This window comes from Tetrao urogallus (assembly GCF_951394365.1).
Source record: "Tetrao urogallus genome assembly, chromosome: 19".
NCBI lineage: Eukaryota > Metazoa > Chordata > Aves > Galliformes > Phasianidae > Tetrao > Tetrao urogallus.
Genome location: NC_136832.1, coordinates 1,177,652 through 1,196,929, shown reverse-complemented (window position 1 = coordinate 1,196,929; position 19,278 = coordinate 1,177,652). Strand labels below are relative to the sequence as shown.

The 19,278-nt window shown below is 48.3% G+C and overlaps 1 protein-coding gene across 1 annotated transcript in view; it reads right to left on the bottom strand.

The window, feature by feature from the left end:
• Positions 1–2,247: 2,247 nt before the first annotated feature.
• RABL6 (RAB, member RAS oncogene family like 6) overlaps positions 2,248–19,278 on the bottom strand; it is a gene marked incomplete at both ends in the record, with an annotated part of 50,022 nt that continues 32,991 nt past the window's right edge. Inside the window, 7 exons of the mRNA XM_079544756.1 lie at positions 2,248–2,451; positions 3,042–3,091; positions 4,925–5,096; positions 6,897–7,239; positions 7,947–8,165; positions 13,342–13,504; positions 15,672–16,030. Of these exons, the coding sequence (XP_079400882.1) occupies positions 2,248–2,451; positions 3,042–3,091; positions 4,925–5,096; positions 6,897–7,239; positions 7,947–8,165; positions 13,342–13,504; positions 15,672–16,030 (1,510 nt within the window). The remainder of the gene's footprint in view (positions 2,452–3,041; positions 3,092–4,924; positions 5,097–6,896; positions 7,240–7,946; positions 8,166–13,341; positions 13,505–15,671; positions 16,031–19,278) is intronic.

Here is a 19,278-nt window from a genome sequence, read left to right as displayed (position 1 = left end):
CCTGCTTGCTGTTGTCGCAGCTCCCTGTGCTGACACTGAGCCCGAGCTGCAGGGAGCAGAGAGGCTCCTGCTGGCTGACAAATCTGGCCCAGGTGAGAGAGAAACTCGTGCCAAGAGGAACGCGGCGCCTGCGCTGCCTTCTGCTGAGCCCCGAGCTGCACGCAGGAGGTGGAGCTGAGCAGCGCTGCCGTCCCCCTAACGCTGTGTGCAACAGCAGCTCCCTCAGGACAGACCTCCACCTGGGGGCAAAAGCTCGTGGTTGTTCAGTTCAACTCTTCCTCAATCATTTTTAATTCAGCGCCCATTTCCTCCACGTCTGAGAATGCGACAGAACTGTGCATCGCCTCCCGTGAAACAGTCCTGGAGGGGACACAGCTCACAGCCAGGCAGACACACGAGCAGTGGAGAAGACGATGTACAGAGGCGGTTGTACAACAGAGCTTTATAGTCAAATGGATTGTACCAGATTCTTCGATGCAGAATGGAACACGACCCAAATCTTTACAGAACAGAAGCGCTTTCAGGAATGCAGGCAGCTGAAGCTCCGATGCCCGCCTGCCTTCTCCCAGGTGAGGCCACAGAATGGTTGCATCCCCGCCAACATTCCTCCCCACACGTGCAAAGGTTGAACTGCCCCATGCAATTTCCTTACAGTGTTGCAAGAAATGCAGCAATGCTCAGAGAATTAGCAAGTGCTAAAGGAAAACAGACCTGAACAATATGCTGCTCATGCAGAAAAACCCAGCTATTTTTGTAAGGAAACAGTGACAAGAGCATTTTGGGGGCCGGGGGAAAAAAAGAGCGCCGCTAATTGCCTGCTAATCTAAACAGCTCTGAAGTGGACAAGGAATCAAAAGAACACCTTGCCTTGTGAGGACGCAGCAGGAAATCCCCACTTGGATCTCATGGTTGACAGTTTACAACAAAAATGGGAGAGGAAGAACAAAACCAAACCTCAGATCAACCCAGGTGCAATGGGGCAATGTAATGCACCGCACACGCAGGGAGCTGCAGAAGGGACAGCAGAACCAAAAGAGAAGGGGATGAGAACTGACAAGCTGCATCAAACACAGTGGCAGCTCTGCAGCGCCCACCCAGCTGCAGCCCACGTTACTGAGCAGGCACTCATCCACGGGTCCACGTTCAAAGCAAAAAATCAAACGGCTTCCCCAGCTCACGGGGTAGGAGGAAGCTCCCTGCCTGGGGAGGGAAGGGCGGCGCTGTGGGGGGCTCTCAACACCCACTGGTCGGGCTGGGAAGGGCTCTCAGAGCCACGGCTGCTGTCCCTCTGCGCAGAGGCAGCCGGAGCTTTAAAGCGTGACTGTAAATGGCCTGAGAAGCAAACGCCTTGCCATGCTAACGCTGCCCTGCAGACAGTCCTGAAGCTCTGGGTATCTTCATTTCATGAGTCATGTCCCTGAGAGGTACCGAAAGGAGGGGATTCTACTGTATGCAAATTCAAGGGTGGGAAATGCAGAAAAGCACTGATTTTTTTCCTCTTTCTTTTTCAGGTTTGCTTTGCACTTTGCATTGTTTTCCCAAACTGCATAGCAGCTTACATGTAGTGTCTGAGACACTGGGGCCACGGAAATCAATGGGGTTTCATGAATTCCAACAGCAGCACCAGTGAGTGCTAATTAAGCTGCTGTGCAGAAAGGTCCCTTTCAAAGGACTCCACAATCACACGCGCTCTTTTTCACTCTGGTCCTGCAGCTGCTGTACCATCACACGATCTGCTCGATTTAAAGCATCGACTGCTGATCGGAGCAATGGCCAACACACCTCTCTCATTAAAAAATAGGAAGGTTAAAAAGTTGAAGACTTGAGACAGGCGAGCACGATGCATTCATGCAGCACGGTTTGTTGTACTCCTCTTAACAAGACAGGAGCTTCAGGTGTGCAGGAGTGGCATTAGCAGGGGCGGAGCTGGAAGAGGGTTCCCTTCACCTCCTACACCCTGCCAGCAACCCGAAGGGGCATCTCTGGAAGGAGAAATCACAGCCTGGAAACGGGCCTGAGAACCATGCCCTGAACCTTCCCCTTACTCACACACATCTCTGCTGGATTTTCTCTGTGTAACGAACCACCAGAACAGCAGTGCAGATGTAAAGCTTTTGTTCTGCCAGCTCCGTTTTGAGTGAATATACGGCAAAAAGCTTTCCACATCTGCACCCATCCTGGTGTGACCTGTACAGAAAGATGAAGACAGCCACGACAGAAGAGTCCGCTGCTGAAACTGTGGGCAGCCTACAGCTCCTCGTAGTCCCCACCTCCTCGTGGCTTGCTCGTGCTGGCTCCTCCTCCTCCAAGAAAAGCCTCCAGTTCATCTATCTCACTGTTCTTCTCCTTGCTCCTCTTCTTCTTTTTCTTTTTGTCTTTCTCCTCTTTGCTCTCCTCTTTCTCTTTGCCCTTCTTGTGTTTGCTCTTCTTTTTCACAGACTTCTCTTCTTCCTGCAGAATGAGAAAATGTTCATTAATAAATCCTCTGAGCATGCCAGTAAGCCAGCACAAATCGCCCTGAGACCTGGCTCTGATGGGAGCCTTACAGAGGGAGAGGCAGGGACCACTGAGGCTGGCTGGGCACTAATTCCAGAAGACCCCCCTGCGAGTTTGGACAGAAGAGAGGGAAGACCATCTGGTTTCCACACAGCAAGGGTCTGTCAGGCAGTTTGTGCCCAATGATAGCACTGTACCGGACAAGAAGAAATGTCAAAGATGATGCCTCCTACAGACTTCTCTTGCTGTCTCTGAGATTAGCTCTGTCTGAGACGTCCCTCTGCCTGGAAAAAGCCAGGTTGCTATCATCAGATTCCACTCAGAAGACATGCACTGCTCTGCTTCACTTCACAAACTCAGACATTTTCAAAATTCAGTGGTTCTTAAAGTTTGCTTTTAGACTGAGAAGTGGTTAATGGTCTGCAGACCCTGAGGAGCACAGGAAGCCAGAATGGAAGGCAGTCCACCAGGAACACTGTGGGCAGCCACCTGCTCCCTGGCTGCCAGATAATACAGCAGATCAGCTCTGATGAATTATATAGTACCTCTTTGCTTTTCTTCTTTTTCTTCTTTTTCTCCTTAGAAGCATGTTTATCTGTTCAAACAAACAAACAGAAAAAAAACACCATTTAAACAGCAATCCATGCAATTCTGCCCTGCCTCTATTCCTCAGAACAAAATGCTCTGTCCTGAAGCCACATGCAAAGGTATTCATAGAATCACAGCACGGTGGGGTTGAAGGGCCCTCACAGCCCCCATCCCCACCCCTGCCATGGGCTGGCTGCCCCCCAGCTCAGGCTGCCCTGGGCCCATCCATGGCCTGGGGCACCTGCAGGGATGGGCACCCACAGCTCTGGGCACAGCGCTGGGGCCTCACTGCCCCCTGCACAACAGGCTCTCATTTAACTATATACATCCAGTTTAATTGTAAGTATTACATTGTCTGCATTATTTGTGCTATGAAAACTGACCTGGGTCCTCATTGTACAACAGCCAATGAAACAAAGACAGACATCAGCTCTACAAACTGGTCCAAAGACTTGAACAGGGCACCAGGCTATTAATTCCAGAACTAAAGAAGAACCACAGATTTGCCTCTGACTGCTAAACATCTGAAGGCAGATGGAAATTCCACAGGCACGGCTTGTGTTTCTTTTGGTCCAGCTAGTAATGGAAGACTCAAGACACCATGCTGGAAGACAGGAGCCCTGGCAAGCCAGCACTCACTGCAGTTAAAGCTGCATGTGGAAATGATGTCACCGTGAGCCAAAGCGCCCATGCTGCAGCCCTGCTCGACAGCAGCAGCTGTTTTCACGGCACTGAATGAGGCCCGAGTCCATCGCTGTCAGTGTTTGTCCCACACGGCTGTGCTGGCAGCTCAGCTGCTGCTGCGAGTGCTGAACGTGCAATGGTTTTGCACAAAGACTCCCTGAATGGGGGAGGATCTGTCTGGCTGTTACACGGGACGCTTCGTAACTGCACCGTATTTCACACTGTGGTACCTGACACCCACACGCTCAAACTGCTGCTTAAACTCCAACCAACTGATCACTGACATGCTGTTATATTTATCCCAGAAAGAGGAGACAGGAGGAACACACGTTGGATTAATAAGAGAGCCTGATGGATGTTTAGTTACCAACCTGGGCCTCTGCACATAGACTTGTATGTACTGCAAGCTGTGCTGCTCAGCAGCAGGAAGTGCTGAGGCAATGAAGCCATCACGAGCTTCCTTACATTGATAGAGTAACCATTCAAGGAAGCCATCACGAGCTTCCTTACATTGATAGAGTAACCATTCAAGGATAAATCTCACTTGTACTGCTTACAGCTTTTTCTCCCCTTAGAAAGGTTCTAATTTCCATCTTTCTGGGTGACATTAGAGGCAGATCTATAAGGAGATGCTTTGTAGAAATGCCAAGACAGCAGGAAGTACTTGCACAACTAAGATTTGTTCCCTCAGTGGGTGGTGGAGAGGGGGAAAGGAACGCTCAGGTTAGAACAAGAACCTCACCCCACGTTTCCCAAAGGTAGAACAAACTGGCAAAGTACATCCAAGCATTTTGCTCACATTGAGCTGAACTGTCAAGGGAGTGGACACTGCAGTGCTGAGCCTCAGAGCTCCCAGGCATGTAAACCTAAGCAGGAAGCCTGACAGAAGCAGCTGGTGAAAGATGTGAGCCTGCTTCCAGCTGGGACAGAAATAATACATGGCTGAGGCCTCAGATGAGCCAAGTTTCCCCAGCCCCCAGGGGGAAAAACTTTAGTTCTTTATGCTGTGTTAGACCACATGAAAGACTCACGCAGGGCACTGTGTGAAATTACAGGGTGTTTCATTTAGTGCAAATGGGTTTGCTTACACCATTTTGGAAAAAAACTGGTGCCTGACAAATGACACCAGCAAGAGGGGAAACAGTGTGACCTTTACCTTCTTCGCTGCTCTCCTTGGGACCGGTTTCTTCCAAACCCAAACCAAAGAGGTCTGAGTCATTTTTCATTCTAAAGGAGTGGACTGTTGATTTCACAGGCTGCGGTGGCTTTGCCAATGAGGTTTCATCATCAGATATTTCAGAGAGATCTTCCCGGACAGGGAACTCATCCTAGAGAAAGAAAGGCAAAGCGTTCAACCAAAATCTACAGACAACCAGTGCAGGGAGATGTGAGGTGGCAGCAGGTGGGGAAGAAGGAAGGAAAGGGCAGCTGAACTGAGCTGGTGTTAGCTGGAAATCAATGACTGTGATCCTATAAGCTCTCTGTATTTCTCACTGTGGTAAAGGAGCTAAAGCAGCATCGGTCCTGGAAATCACACGCGGATGACTCAACATCCATGGTACCAAAATCAAATTCCTGATGTAAAGGGATTAAATGAGACCTTCAACTGTTTTAGCTCAACAGCAACAGCCTTTAATTGCCCTGGAGATGCACCTCTGTTCTGGGGAAAATCAAATCTAACAAGCTGAAAACGCTTCCATATCTGACAGACAAAACCTCTCCTGCTCTGAGGTCCAGCACAGCAGAGGCAACGTGCAGCAGGGCCAAGAAAGCAGCCTGCGTTTGCAGAATAAATCCCTTCATCAACTCGAAAGGGAATGTGCTCCCCGTGCAAATTTTCCCCTTTAATGTGGGCTAAAAACAGGATGCTGCAGAGACTGGCTATCCCCCAAAATCCCCTGTCTCTCTGCACAATGGGAATGAAAGTGAAGTTTAATAATCTTCTCTGTGTGCCAACTGATCCTCTTCAGAATTTGTCAACCTCTTTTTCTTTACACCCTCCATTCTGACCTCACTCTGCTGCTGATTTAGGCAACATCCCTCTCCTTCTTGCAAATGGTTTTACTGCTTTACCTGACCAGTAAACCTGGTACTTGAACAGCACTCATAAGTGGCTGGGCATTTCCCTGACACGGCTGCATCAGCTGGTGCCCTCGCAAACCTCATTTCCCGTCATCATTTATCTCACAGTTACCAGAAGCAAACTCTTTCCAAATGCCATCGCTTTTATATTCAGGTGCCAGGAAAAGCAGGTACTGAAATGCTAAATGAATGGAAAACTACTTAATAAACAACAGCAGGACACACAGCCAAGGTCAGAGAAACTGGGACAACCATCCTCCTGCAGGTTTCTGGAATGAGGCAAACATATAAAACACTCCTGAGCAATAGCTGACCCAGACACTGGGAGTACATCTGAAAAGCAACTTCACCACAAATAATGATTTGCAGTTTCTTCAGAGATTATTCTGCTGGCTACCAGTGCGGATCACCGAAATCAGGGATACCTAGATGCAGAGCAGAACTTCCTATGAGCCCAGAGAAGATGCCTGTGTTTTCTACATCTTTAATACGTGACAGGTCCAGAAGGGACTCTGCTGCACCTCGTGTTTGGGTAGAGCCCTGCAGCCAGCACCGGGCAGCCACCCACATCCTGAACATCACAGATACATTACAACTAGCCCAGCTACAGACAGGCTTTCTCAGACAGATTTTCCTGCTTCAGTAAGAAATTTGTTATGGCCTTTTGATTGCTGGATTGGCTGCAAGGAGCTCACTTGCTCTTTCTCTCATGTGTGCATGCTTCTACGTATTAAACTTTGGGTGAAATGATCTACCGGCTTTGCACTTCACACCTTCCACGCTGCTGGACCGAACACTGCAAATTCACTAAGAATAAACAGCACATCAAAGTCTGCAAGCACAAACGTTGCTGCCACATGGCTTCAACAATCACAGTGTTAGTGGGCTCGTGCTTAAATCAGCCTCTTCAGGTTGCTTAGCACCTGACTTGCTGTGACTGCTGCTGAGAGACCACGAAAGCAGATGAAAGCCCTGCTCACTGAGGTGCCTCAACACTTCAAGCTCAGCTCTGCAGCAGTGCGCAGCAATCCATGCATGCTATTTACCATTTTCTTCCTCTGGCTGTCAGACTCCTCACTTTCAAAGTCTGGATCATCCATAACAAATGAGAGCATTTGAGTAGCTATTGGTCCCTCTTGATCACTGTCAGACTCCTCAGGCTTTTCGTCTTTGACCACTTTCTGTTTAAGAGCATGTCCTTTGCTTTGGGAAGTGGTCTTTGGGGCCTGAACTGCCGGCATGGTGGCAGCAGCTGGCAGACCAGCACTGAGCTTGCTGCTGCTGCTTCTTTCAGACCCAGAATGTGGAGGTAAACTGTCGGGAGGCTTCGGGTCAGTTGCTTTGGTCAGAACTGCTTCGCTTTGTGGTTTCACAGAATTTCTGGAAGACCTGGAAAGAAAAAAAGGAAAAAAAAAAAAAAGTTGTCAGAGCCTGTGTACATCCCCACTCTGCTTCTGTGAGACAGAGCACAGCCACCAATTAACAGCTGAACTTGCCTCAAGGGCTTCAATGTGCATCTCAACAGGAGACTCGGAGACATAGCTCATCCCGGGGAAACGTGTGTGTTCTCACAGAAACCACTCAGTATTTCTAGCAGGAAGTCAAAGGCTGAAAGTTCTTGCATCCCTAAGGATGCTGGTGCAGAGGTGCCCACATCAGTTGGCCAAATCCAATCACATTACCCACAGGATATGATATGCAGAGAACGTGATTCAATTCACTGTCCTCCAGCACAGGGTGTGGAGAATGACTTCCACGGCAAGACCTGACTGCTCTGTCCTCCTCACACAGACCTTCAGCAGCTGTTAGAATCTCTTGTGCAAACATAAATGTGCCAGCAACCACAGAAGCACAGTTCTCAGAAGTAAACTACTGAGGAGTGGTGCAGCTTATCGTAAAGACTGCTAGAAGTACCACTACCCCTCAGAAAATACTGCATAAAGCAGTTCCAGCTCAAGCAAATGCAGCTCCAACTTACAGCGGAAGGAATGGGCTCAGAGAGACATCAGGTTTTCCCTGAGCCGAGCAGAAGGGGAGGAGTGAGAAGAGACTCGAGTTTCCCAGCACAATCCCACTCCTCAGGCTGTGCCTCATACCTTTTTATTTCACGTTCCATGTCAATGCTTTCGTCAGGTATGAGTGTGACCCTGGAGTCCTTAGCCTCTTCCTCCTCCTCCTCCTCACTGGACAGGGTGATGTTCTTGCTGGGCACCCGCTCTGTTGCCAGCACAGCTCTGCTGGGGATTTTGTCATCCAGGTCAAGGTCGTCTTGGAAACCCGCCACCATGGGGTTCCCCCCAGGTGCCTCTCCATCACTGCAGAGTGGACAATGATTAGACAACACCCTCAGGACATTCTAGGACAGACATGCCTCCCCTTGGAAGCAGAGTGCCACTCACAGGCATTCAGGGCTAAGGTCAGGCTCATCTTCCCCCTATGCGGGGCAGCCACACCGTTGGTCTCACTGCTGCAGAGCAGCCTGTGACCTCAGCAGGGCCTCAACCACAACATATCTGGTCCAACACGCAAGGATGAGACAATTACGGAGTGGGAACCGACTGCCTTGATCTCCTCATCCTGTAATTAAGCTTGATCATATACTGCCACTTCTGTGGGGATTCATTTGCAACTATCAGTGTCTGAGAATTATTTCTGTTTCTCTGGTGCTCCCTGGAGCAGGCAGATACTCAGGCACCATAACTATCCTTTAGCATTCCCCAAATTGAATTAACCTAAGGACACAGCTAAGAGTCTGCTAGGATCCTTGAATGTAATACAGTTATGCCTTCTGAGTGATCTTTAGATAGAGAGCTTCACAGCTGAAATCCCCAGCTGAAGGATTCTTGTCTGCATTTCTGCAGGACTCAACAATTTTAATACCCTCTGATGGATTTGCTCATGCCAGGGATACAGACATTTTTCATGGTCTCATGAACCTTTGAGTTACCTTCCCTGATTCTATTTCCTTTCTCTGCAACAGACACTTGGTTGCTTCCTAGTAACCTGCTGTGTATCATCCCCACATCCTTTAACAAATCAATACAGGCTGTACAAACAGCACTTGTTCTTAGGCAGAGACAACAGAAAAAAAAAAAAAAAAAAAAAAAAAAAGACTATAGCCTGGAACAGATCAGATCTGAGAGGCACAAAAGAAACCAACAAAATCTACAATCCTTAATCTGGAAGGAAACTGTTCCAGCAGACAGCCTGCACAGGACTGTGCAGTGGAAATGCTGAGGCACTAACCTGGTGCAGCTGATTGTACAACTCACTGGCTCTTCTTATGGCTAGTTAGTGCTTTACAAGTTAAGGACCTAATATATTTGCCACCAGACAGCAGAGCATTTGTGTTACAAGGGACACTGTGCTGACAGGGGCTGCCACAGCACATTAAGAGCTACTGCAATTAATGCCTGTCTGGGTTATAGCAGGAGTAACATCTGTTCCGTGCTCCTTCCATGCGGAATCCTGAAAGACTCCTCTGCTCTCAGGACTCAGAGCTCAGCTCCCAGCTCAGCAGGAGCAGGCTGCTCAAGAGCCCCTTCATCACAAACACTGCCGCTCTCAAACCGAGCCAGAAGTGCCTGGCCCACACAAAGGAGAACTGTGGCCCAAAGCAGCTCCAAGTGCCACACTGGCTGGAGAAATTACAAGTGAGGGATTTCTGAGTTATGTGCTTCCTCTTGAATTGTGCTGAAAAGAAAATGGAGTTGCATCCTAAAAAAAGTGGCAGCATATTATCCTGACACTGCATTTCTTCACCATCTTACTGCTCTGCTAAGCATGGGAACTCTTCAGAGTGCTGCTAATGCCACTGTCCTTCCACCACACACCACATTAGACTTACAGCCTCTAAGGCATTCCCAGTCTAAAGAGAACATCCACGTGTGTAACACACACACACACACACACACAAAGTGGGTCAGCTCTCTTTGCAGTGAATGCACCACTTCCCTCTCTAACTTCCACTCAAACTGCTGAATGACAGTTTAAAAGCAAAGCAAATAAGCCAATATACAGCAGGAAAATCACTGCTGCAGTATAAACAAGCTCTGACGATGCAAAATTAGTATCAGCTCGTGGTCCTGAAATTCCAGCAGGATGGAATTCAGAGCATGCAGCAACAAGCACATTGCAACACTCTTGCCAACACCTGACACACAGCCAAGCCTGCATCAGTGTTGAGCCAACATGACTGCAGGCACAGGTACCCACCAGAAACAAGTGTGCCCGTGGGTTACTGGCTAAAGAGCACAGCGGGGTTTCCTCAGAGTAACCCACTGTTGTGTGCAAGGAACAGCTTCTGATAGTGAAAAAAATCCTGCTGCAGTCTGAGCATACGCTCTCAGACCTGGCTTGACATCATCCCAGCAGCCCTGCCAAACAGCCAGGGGAGCGAGCTCCAGCAGGAGCCAGCAGAATGCTCCTGCCACATCAGTTTTTGGGGCTAAGGAAAGAGGAAAATCCCGAACTCTAATAAAGCAGCTAAGCTGAAGGAATCTCATGCCACAAGATGGGCCTGCATGGCTATATTCTAGGAGATGGGAGTCTTCTAGCATGCACCAAACGATGCCCTCAGGGTCTCTTGCTTCGTCTAGCATGGCTGCAGATCACTATATAAATAACACAGGTGACAAGGCAAAGAACCAGTTAGAAGCCCGCCAGGTAGAAGGATGTGGAAATCTAACCAATGTTTATGATGGATGTCTAGTGACGTGGAGAAAACTCAACAAGAATCCCGTTAACTTTACTGTAAGCCCACTTCCAAATAGACACCTGCAGCCCATCCATGGAGGCAGGCAGCCTGGGCCAGCAGCAGGGACCAGGGGAGTCCGGAGCCAGGCTGGCTGCTCTGGCATGGACACACACACACTGCCCCTGGGCACCAGGCTAAAGAGCAGCACAGTGAGGTCTGAAACAGCAAACTGGAATAAACGGACTGTCAACTGGTAACTGGAAACTGATTTGGGGAGCACTCTGTTGCAGGCTGGAGAACCGTAATACACCACGAAACAAAGGGTAGAACGTCATTAATCTCTTTAACTTCATTAATCTGTGCTGCAACACCAAGAGATGTCAGCAAGTGCTGAAAGTCTCAGCAGCTGTCTGATCTTTGGGGAAGAAGTGCCACAACTCCTTCCTCGTGGTTGGCATGCTTCAGAAACAAACATTTTTTTTCCGACTGTACTCCTCATGTCAACTGTTGTTCCACTGCTCAATGAGATGTTATGAAAACGGAAAGGGAGATGTTTGCACGACACCACAGGGAAAAACAATCCAGTGTTACTAAAACACGTGATAGCAGACTTTACAGCCTCTTTCCGAAGCTCAAAACAAATTCTTTCAAATGGAAGCAAATGGTGCTGAGTCCAGGATGCAGGCTGGTTACACAGCATCCTGCTTCCAGGAAGTAACTACCTCTGCTTCACCTAGGAAACACGCTGTGCACTGGTGTAAGGGGTAAGCACCTTCCCATTTTTCTGTTTTTTAAAACAAATATAATCTCTATAATGGTCAGAGGTCAGGTCAGAGATAAATTTCTGCAGCAGTAGATTTTGTTGCCATCTACATGCAGTCATCTACATGCTGGAGTAGAGGCTGATTGTTAGGGATGGGGCTTACAGAACCCTTACACTGCTCCTGGGCACCGCAGGGCTGTAGCAGGCATCCTTAAGGAGATCAGTGATTGCAGGCGATGGACAGAACAACACACCGCACCTCCAAATTTCAGTACGCCTGGTTCACAGCAGCTTTTTGGCAAGAAATGGAAGGTAAAACTGCCATAGAACTGAGAAAATGGTGTGAGCTATACAAGAAACCAGCAGACGACAACAGATGCCAAGCTGCAGAGAGGTAACGAGCACCTGAATTCTCAAGGATGTGCTGCAAGGTCTTCTCTTAGTGAAGCAGCATTGTTCCAGCTGTACATAATTATCGCTGTCATCAGAAGACAAAGCTGTGAACAACTGCCCTCTCTGTACCCTGGGAAAGCCCAAAGGTGTTTCTTTTCTGCCCCCATCAGTTGTGCACACTGGAAGACCACCAAGATTGGGGACAATGCACAGAAGGGCATCACTGCAGCCAAGAATGCAGCAACTCTACAGCCAAGAAGCATGGCATCACCGTTGGGGATGCTTGGCTTTTTTTACAGTTTAACACCAATTTGCTTCCAACAACAACTGTCTGGTAGAAGAGAAGCCTGTGCTAAATATCCAGTGTCCTTCCTACAGCAAGAGTGGCAGCTAAAGAGCTCTAAGGGCACCCAGCAAACCCCAGGAAGGTTGGATCTCCTGACATCTCTCTGTTAAACACAGAATAATAATCCAGCTTGTCCACAGCCACGAACAAGACGCTTTGTAGGCCAGCACACTTCTAGCAACTACTACCTTTTTCTTCCTTTCCTTCCTTTTTCTTTCTTTCTTTTTTTTTTTTGTAACAAAAACCATCCACGTATTCTGCTGCCACAAGGGACGATGATTCAGGCTGACCTGCATTAGACAGGCATTGAGCCTTGCATACAACATTGATTTTAAGCTGTCGTGGTTAAACTAGAGAACACTGAATCATGACAAAGCCGTCAAAAGATGCAGAATCCATGACGTTCACAGACAAGCTGTATCAGTGTTTAATTACTCTCCTAGTTAATACAGTGGTGATGACAAGAAACAATCGGTGTGGACTATTCCAAGCAGATGGATGCAAAGCCTGTGAGTGCACTTAGGTCACCTCTCAAATGACAGCATGCTTTCAGACAGCCTTGCTGCACATCCTCTTGTGTGAGCAGCTCAATACACCACAATCTTTTGTTCTTTTTTTTTTTTTTTTGATAAAAAAGCCAAAGTCAGGAGGGAAAAAAAAGAAGAACATAAGCTCAGCTCTCCTCCATTCTGAGAATGCTGGGAAGGGAGAGTAGAAATAGACAGAGGAAAAGAAAGTCTCTCTCTAAGATTTTCTGGAATCCGCAGGCAAGCATGCAAAGATATTTCCAAAGGAGTACAACCATCTCCAGCCTTCCTTCCAATAAACCATGGAGGGCTCCCAGCAGTTACATTTCTACAATGGCTGCAGAGGCCATGCAGGAACATGCCTGTTCTTTGGGCAGTGGCACTGTATTCATAAGGCAAAATACAGTAATACTGCAAAGTGCATTGCATGCTAGAAGGAAAGTACCTCTAATGTTTCATCACACTTAGAAGAAAAATGTCTTCCTGGCACAAAGCAAACCAGTGTTAAATGTTAAACACTGAGCAGGGAAGGGAGACGTCAAAACCAAGAAGGTGGTAATGAGCTTCTACTGCCATTCCTTGATTCCCAATAGCAGTGTGCATCATTAAGGAGGAGTCAGCAGAAGAGAGAAAAGTAGGGGAGAACAAATTGCTCTGCAGTCATCTTCTGAACAGTTGCAATAAGCTGGCAAGGCCTGAGCAATTCTTCAGACTGTGCACCATGGTAAGCCCCCGTCTCACCTTCCTTCCATCCTCCTTCCCTTACCTTTCACTATCAACATGGTGCTTTGTCTGTGGTTTCCCTTTATCCTTCTGTGGGGCTGAGTCTTCTAAAAAGCTGTGATCCAGGCTGTCCTCAGGAACAAAGTCCTCCACGCTCTGTACTTTTGCAGGGGCTGCAGGGTGGGGAGGAGCAGCAGCAGCAGCATCTGCATCAGCAACAGCAGTTGTAAAACACAGTTCACCACAAACGAGACAGAAATTTGCTTTTTACAGATCTATCCTGCTCAGGGCATCTTCAGCACACAGGTAACAGCCACCTCATCTACACAGCAAAGGAAGAGGAAAACCATATAACAGGATACTGAAGGCAGCCCAGAAGCTCACAGGATGGCACTCACAGACCACACACAGTCACTGTGGTTTACAAAGCTCCAGGCAGATTCAGGCTCCCAAACCAGTCTGAAAAGCCCTCGAGCACGGTAGCTCATTCTGCTCTACAGTGAGTACTGGCACTGATTGACTAGATCACAACCAGATTTTTATACCTATGCTGTGAGCATCACTCCAGTGTGATATCCCTTCAATATTCTTTCACCCTTTCCAGACTGTTCAGTTCGCTCATTCACTGAACTGTATCTGTGAAAAGCAGCATCGTTCACACTGCTCTCAGGTGTCTTGTGTAACCAAAAGCTCAAGTGCTGCTGCAAATAGACTCACTTTAATATAGGTTATTTGTAGAGACATCCTTGCCCATCAAGGAATCAAGATGAATGCTGGAAGCCTGAACAGATTAACCTTCGCAGAATCTATGATGTTAAGCCTTTTTCTCCTGCCTGGATTTCACTTCACATTTAGGCTATTTTCTTTTGGGTGAGCAAGCCTTCACTATGAATATAGATTTTGCCCCACTGTGCCCTACTAGCACAGCTTACAGTTACTGCATAGAATAGCACTATTGCTAACATTACACTGTAACTTCAGTGTAAGAAAAAACACAGCTAAAAGAATTACTGCTGCAAGGCATCAAGAAAAATGCAGCACAGCAGCTCCCACAGAAAATGTCTGTGATAGTGATTTTCAGCTGCCTTCCAATTTGCTAGTCCTGAGGCAGGTTCCAGTAGAGATGCAAATCCTTGGCACACTGTATAAACCTCAATGACTGATCAGCTTTCCCCTGCTGCCTTTTGCAGCCCTCTTAGAAAGCAATCTTGAGATCCCAGGGCTGCAGGCTACAAACCTGAACAGTTCTTGAGCTCAGTGACAGATTAAAAAAAAAAATCCAAAGCCAGAAAAACCCAAAGTTGTGACACTTGTGGTAATTGCTTATCTTTTTTGTACTTAACAATATGACCAAGTCTTTTGTTGATGAAGGATTTTCTCCTCTTTTATTGTTTGTTTCTGTGTGGGAAGAATCACAGATAAACCAAAATGAGAGCACTGTGTCACACCTGGTAACAGATCCAGCAACATTGTGTACAAGCCTAAAAGTGAAAGATGTCAACATCTGAAACTACAAAGCCCTGTCCCAGAACCCCTCCTTCCTTTGTGCCGTTGTTTCAAGAACACCGCGAGCTCTGAGGCCTGACAGTTTGAGAGGGAAGGTATTTCCAAAGGCTGATTCAAACCACGTCGTGCTTATGATTTTAGGCAGTGCCAGCTCTGCAGCTCTCCAGCTGGCTTCATAAACAAAGTGAATACAGGCAAATTAAGGTCCAGATCAGTAAAAATGAATGCAGCAAACCCCTCAATGCCTCTGCCCTGCAACTTCATCCAGCTGAGGTTCGGACTGGACGTCGCGCTGCTCTGCTCCATTGTTCACTGGCGTTATGGAAGAAGTGAAGACATGCTGCCCTCCTCAGAGCATCTCGGAAGGAGTACATTTCCCCAGAGGGGAATCCGTTACAGAGCCTGGACTTACGTGATCATTTATGGTTGAATAACCTTTAAAACTAGCACTCTGCTATTCTCTGCTAACAAACAGGAGCCCCTTTGAGCTGTAAGACTTTTGTGAAGACAGCACTTCAAATAGCTTCTCTAATGATTTTTCTTGCTTTTCCAGAGGCATGTGTGCTCCCACTAAGCAGATGACAGTTATTTTCTTATGTCCCCTGTGTGCCTCTGTCACAAAGCACACTACAGCTCCCAGCCAGCTGGACGGACAGAGTCCCCGTCCAAGTCCAGCACAGAGACAAACCAAAACGCCAACTGGGACAACAGAAGAGGGTGAGCATGCAGCTTTACTGGACACATGCCGCACACACACAGAACAAACATTTGTTGGCCACCTGTCTGCCTAGCCTCTCACGAGGATTAAAAAAAAGAAAAAAACCAAACAAGAGAAAGGAAAATAGAGAAATACATGCCTAGACCCACCTGGCTGGGGAGGAGAGGGGTCAGGTGCAGGAGACGTCCCAAAGAGCCGTGAAATGATGCTGCGCTTCGGTGGCGGGGCTGCTGCTGGAGGGGCTGGGGAAGCAGCAGCTGGTGGAGGCGCGTGAGGTGGCTGGGCCTCAGGTGCAGGCACTGGTGAGAAGGATGAGGGGGGGTCAGGAGAGACGGTGGAGCTTGTGGAAGGCGGCTGTGGGGGCTGCGGGGTGCCAGGGCTGGAGCTGCCTGTTGATGTGGAGCTCGGAGGTACTATGGGTGACTGGGAGCCAGAGGAAGGGCTCTGCCCATTAGTTGTCAGTGGTGATGCGTGCCCTCGACTGCGGGCTTCCATCATTTCAAGGAAGCTGCAAGGAAGAGAAAATGCAAATATAATCAGTAGAGAAAATATGCCCAGAGCAGGGGGCTGCGCTGCTTTGGCTACATGCTGAGCCGCGAGGGTACGGGCCTGTGACATCCCTGGGCTGTGCTCAGTATGGTTCACCCACGAGAGCTAAACTCACACCATCTACACTGAAGTGTGGAGAACCCCAACCTGCCTTGTGCTGCAGGATGAAATCAGCATTTGCAGCACTGCTGGGAACTCCCTGGGCAGACAGATTGTAACAGTGTGCCAGGGCTTGAAACTCAACGTTATGTCAGTTCTTGGACGTGTGTCTCTAGGGGAGTAAGTGCTTCAGGGCTGGCACATTTCCATATTCTGCAGAAGAGATCAAAGTATTCAGGAAAATTTGAACGCTATAAAAACCTCTTATTTCAGCCAAGAATGGATTTGCGAGGAGAATCCTTGAATGTCAAAAGAAAAGAGCTATCCACAGGCTCACAGAGGGCTGACTGCAATTACCCTTACAACAAGCAGACATAAGTGCAGTCTCTCCCCCTGCACACAAACACACCATGTGTGGGAGCTGAGGGAGCCAAGCAGCAGAAACTCAGGAACACGCTGCGGTGCCGGCTGGATTCCTGACTCAGAGCACTAAAGCCTGCATTGTCCAAAAGGGCAAAATGCTCTGTCCTTCTGAACAACACCACCACGCCAGAGCCTGCTGCAGCCCCTTTGGTTAGCAGCCGTTTCACAAGCTTTTTGAAATGAAAAGGCTTTTACTAGGAAGTGGCCTCAAAATAAGATCTGCTACACATCAGGCACGTAAGAGATACAAAAAGGATAGCCAAAATATATTGTGTATAAAGTCTAGCCATCATCTCATGGGGTTTCATCAAGCCCCATGAACTCATGTGCACAACAGCTGTGGGTTCAACTGCATCTGCTGTGCTGCAGGCAATGCATTGGTCGTGGTGGAGACCACTTTTCAATACTGAGCACCACCCTGGCCTGCACGGAGTTCAGGCAACACTGTAGTGGGAATGATTTCAAAGCAGAAAGCTAAAAGTAAGGGCTAAGTGACTCTACAACCTCCTTGAGATATCATTTCCTACTGAGCAGCAACCCAATACACTTAATGAAACAAATCAACATGCTCCGTGACCACAGATGCCTGCAGTCCTGGCAAACAACACCCCCAGGATGCTGCTAGATAACCTGGAAAAATAGGAATCCTAAGTAAAGGATGGACTAAAAGGAAGACTAAATATTGCACAAACAGCAATATTAGACAGAAGCCCTTGACAGAATTACTCAAGGATTAGCCTTGAAATTATTTGAGCACTTAAGGACCATGAAATTGCAAGTCAGGAGACAGCATCAACACACAGGATAGGGACAGGGTACAGAAAGAACAGGATGATTATGAACAGCAGAAATGCGAAGACGTTCAACAATGCAGAGGAAACAGTCGTCTGCTTGAGGGCTGGGGAACAAATCTTGCTCCAAGTCCACCACATCTGAGCTTGTCTCGCTCATGCCAGACCAGGCTCGAGGGCTGTAAACGCAGCACTGCCTGCGAGGAGCAGAGAGGAGCCAGGCTGCCACTGCTATCCCCTGAGGCTGCTCTGCCAGCCTCACTGATGCTCCCACCAGGACCTAGAGCACGGCCTGCACGTCTATTCTACCCAGGCTGACCACAACTCTACACGCTCCCAGCAGAGCTGCAATCCCAGCACATGACAGAGCAGCCATCCCAGCACCCTCCCTGCCATGGGACTCACAGCTGAGGTGAGCTGTGTGACAACACGCTCCACTGAAAACGATGCACGGATTTCTCACGCACCAAAGAGAAAACATGAGAGATCTTAACTCCTGCACACACAAACACAGAGCTGTGTGGAGAGGCATCAGGCTGATTTGGAAGGTGCGTGATGCATCACATGCACTACCACACTGCAAAGCTCTACCAGCATATTTTCAGTGCAACTCTTTCACTGTGCTGTGGGACTGAGCAATTACACATTGTTCCTCTCCTGACAAACGGGTCACAGCACACAAAACTCAGCATCCTGCAGGGCAGGCCATGCATCACGTCCATGGTGAAGCAAAGATAAGCCAAGGGTATCTGCAACGCAGCTCTGCTCAATAAAGTGAATGCTCTGAAACCACCAAACAGCTATGGCCTGAAAAGCCCTCTGAGACACTTGTCTCGGCTCAGGTCATGCAGCTCTGCAGCTCTACACCAAAAGCAGCCAGGGCCGAATTCTACCAGCCCACACCTCCAGGCTCTGCACCAGCAAGCTGAAGGCAGGGATGCTGGGCAGCTCCGTTTTGTAGGAGCAATTCCTCCTCCTGAGTCTTGCTCAGGGTTAAAGACTCCAGCTTTCTAACTGTGAGGGAAAATTAATCCCAGCTGATCTGTATGCATCCCTATTCCTGTTTATAGCAACAGTGCTTCTGGCTGGAAGGCCTGCAAGCTTGGTCACTGCTTCATCCAGCATTCTAATGCCAGCTCTTCTCTCTCTGGCTGGGCTTTCCGGCTGAGGGCAGCTCTGTGGGCACCCAACTCACCAGTGCTACATGAACAGAGAACCAAACAACTCCCGAGTTGTTGACTGGGAGGCAGCTGGGTGACCCAGGTAGAAAAGACCACTGCATACTGAAGACTGAAGAGCAGATCCTATACAAATTACATACAAAGAACATCCAGAATCAGTTGAGGACAAAGCCTAAATCTCGAAGAGTACTTAAAGCTGACACCAAAGCAGTGCAGGACACTTTATAATATCAGGATATTAGAAGACTTACTGCCCATTTTGGAAACAACCTGCTTTGTTCTGGGCAAGTGGCCAGCTCCAGAAGGAAGGAGGGCTGTGACTACCACCTGTTTCTCCTGAAGAAAACACGAATTTTAAGAGCTGGAGGGTAAAAATGCTACATGATTGAAGTGTAAAGAGTGTCATTCCTCCCAGCAGCTCTGATAGTCTGGAGAGCAGCACACACGCTGGCTCCCTTCTGCACCTGCTCCTATGCCTTGCTCATCTACATTAAATGAAGGGCACAAGAATAAGACACAGCAAGTTATTTTTAGCAGAAAGGTACAAGTGGTTATCTGGGGACAGCGTGACACAGGCTCTTACTTCAGCACAGCACTGGAGAGCTCTGGCACGTGTGCCTCACGTGACCTTCCTCGTCCCCAGCTATGCACGTGGACCAAACTGTTGTGAGCCACGATGCTGGAGAAATAGGAACGTTCTGCTGCTGGTTTTA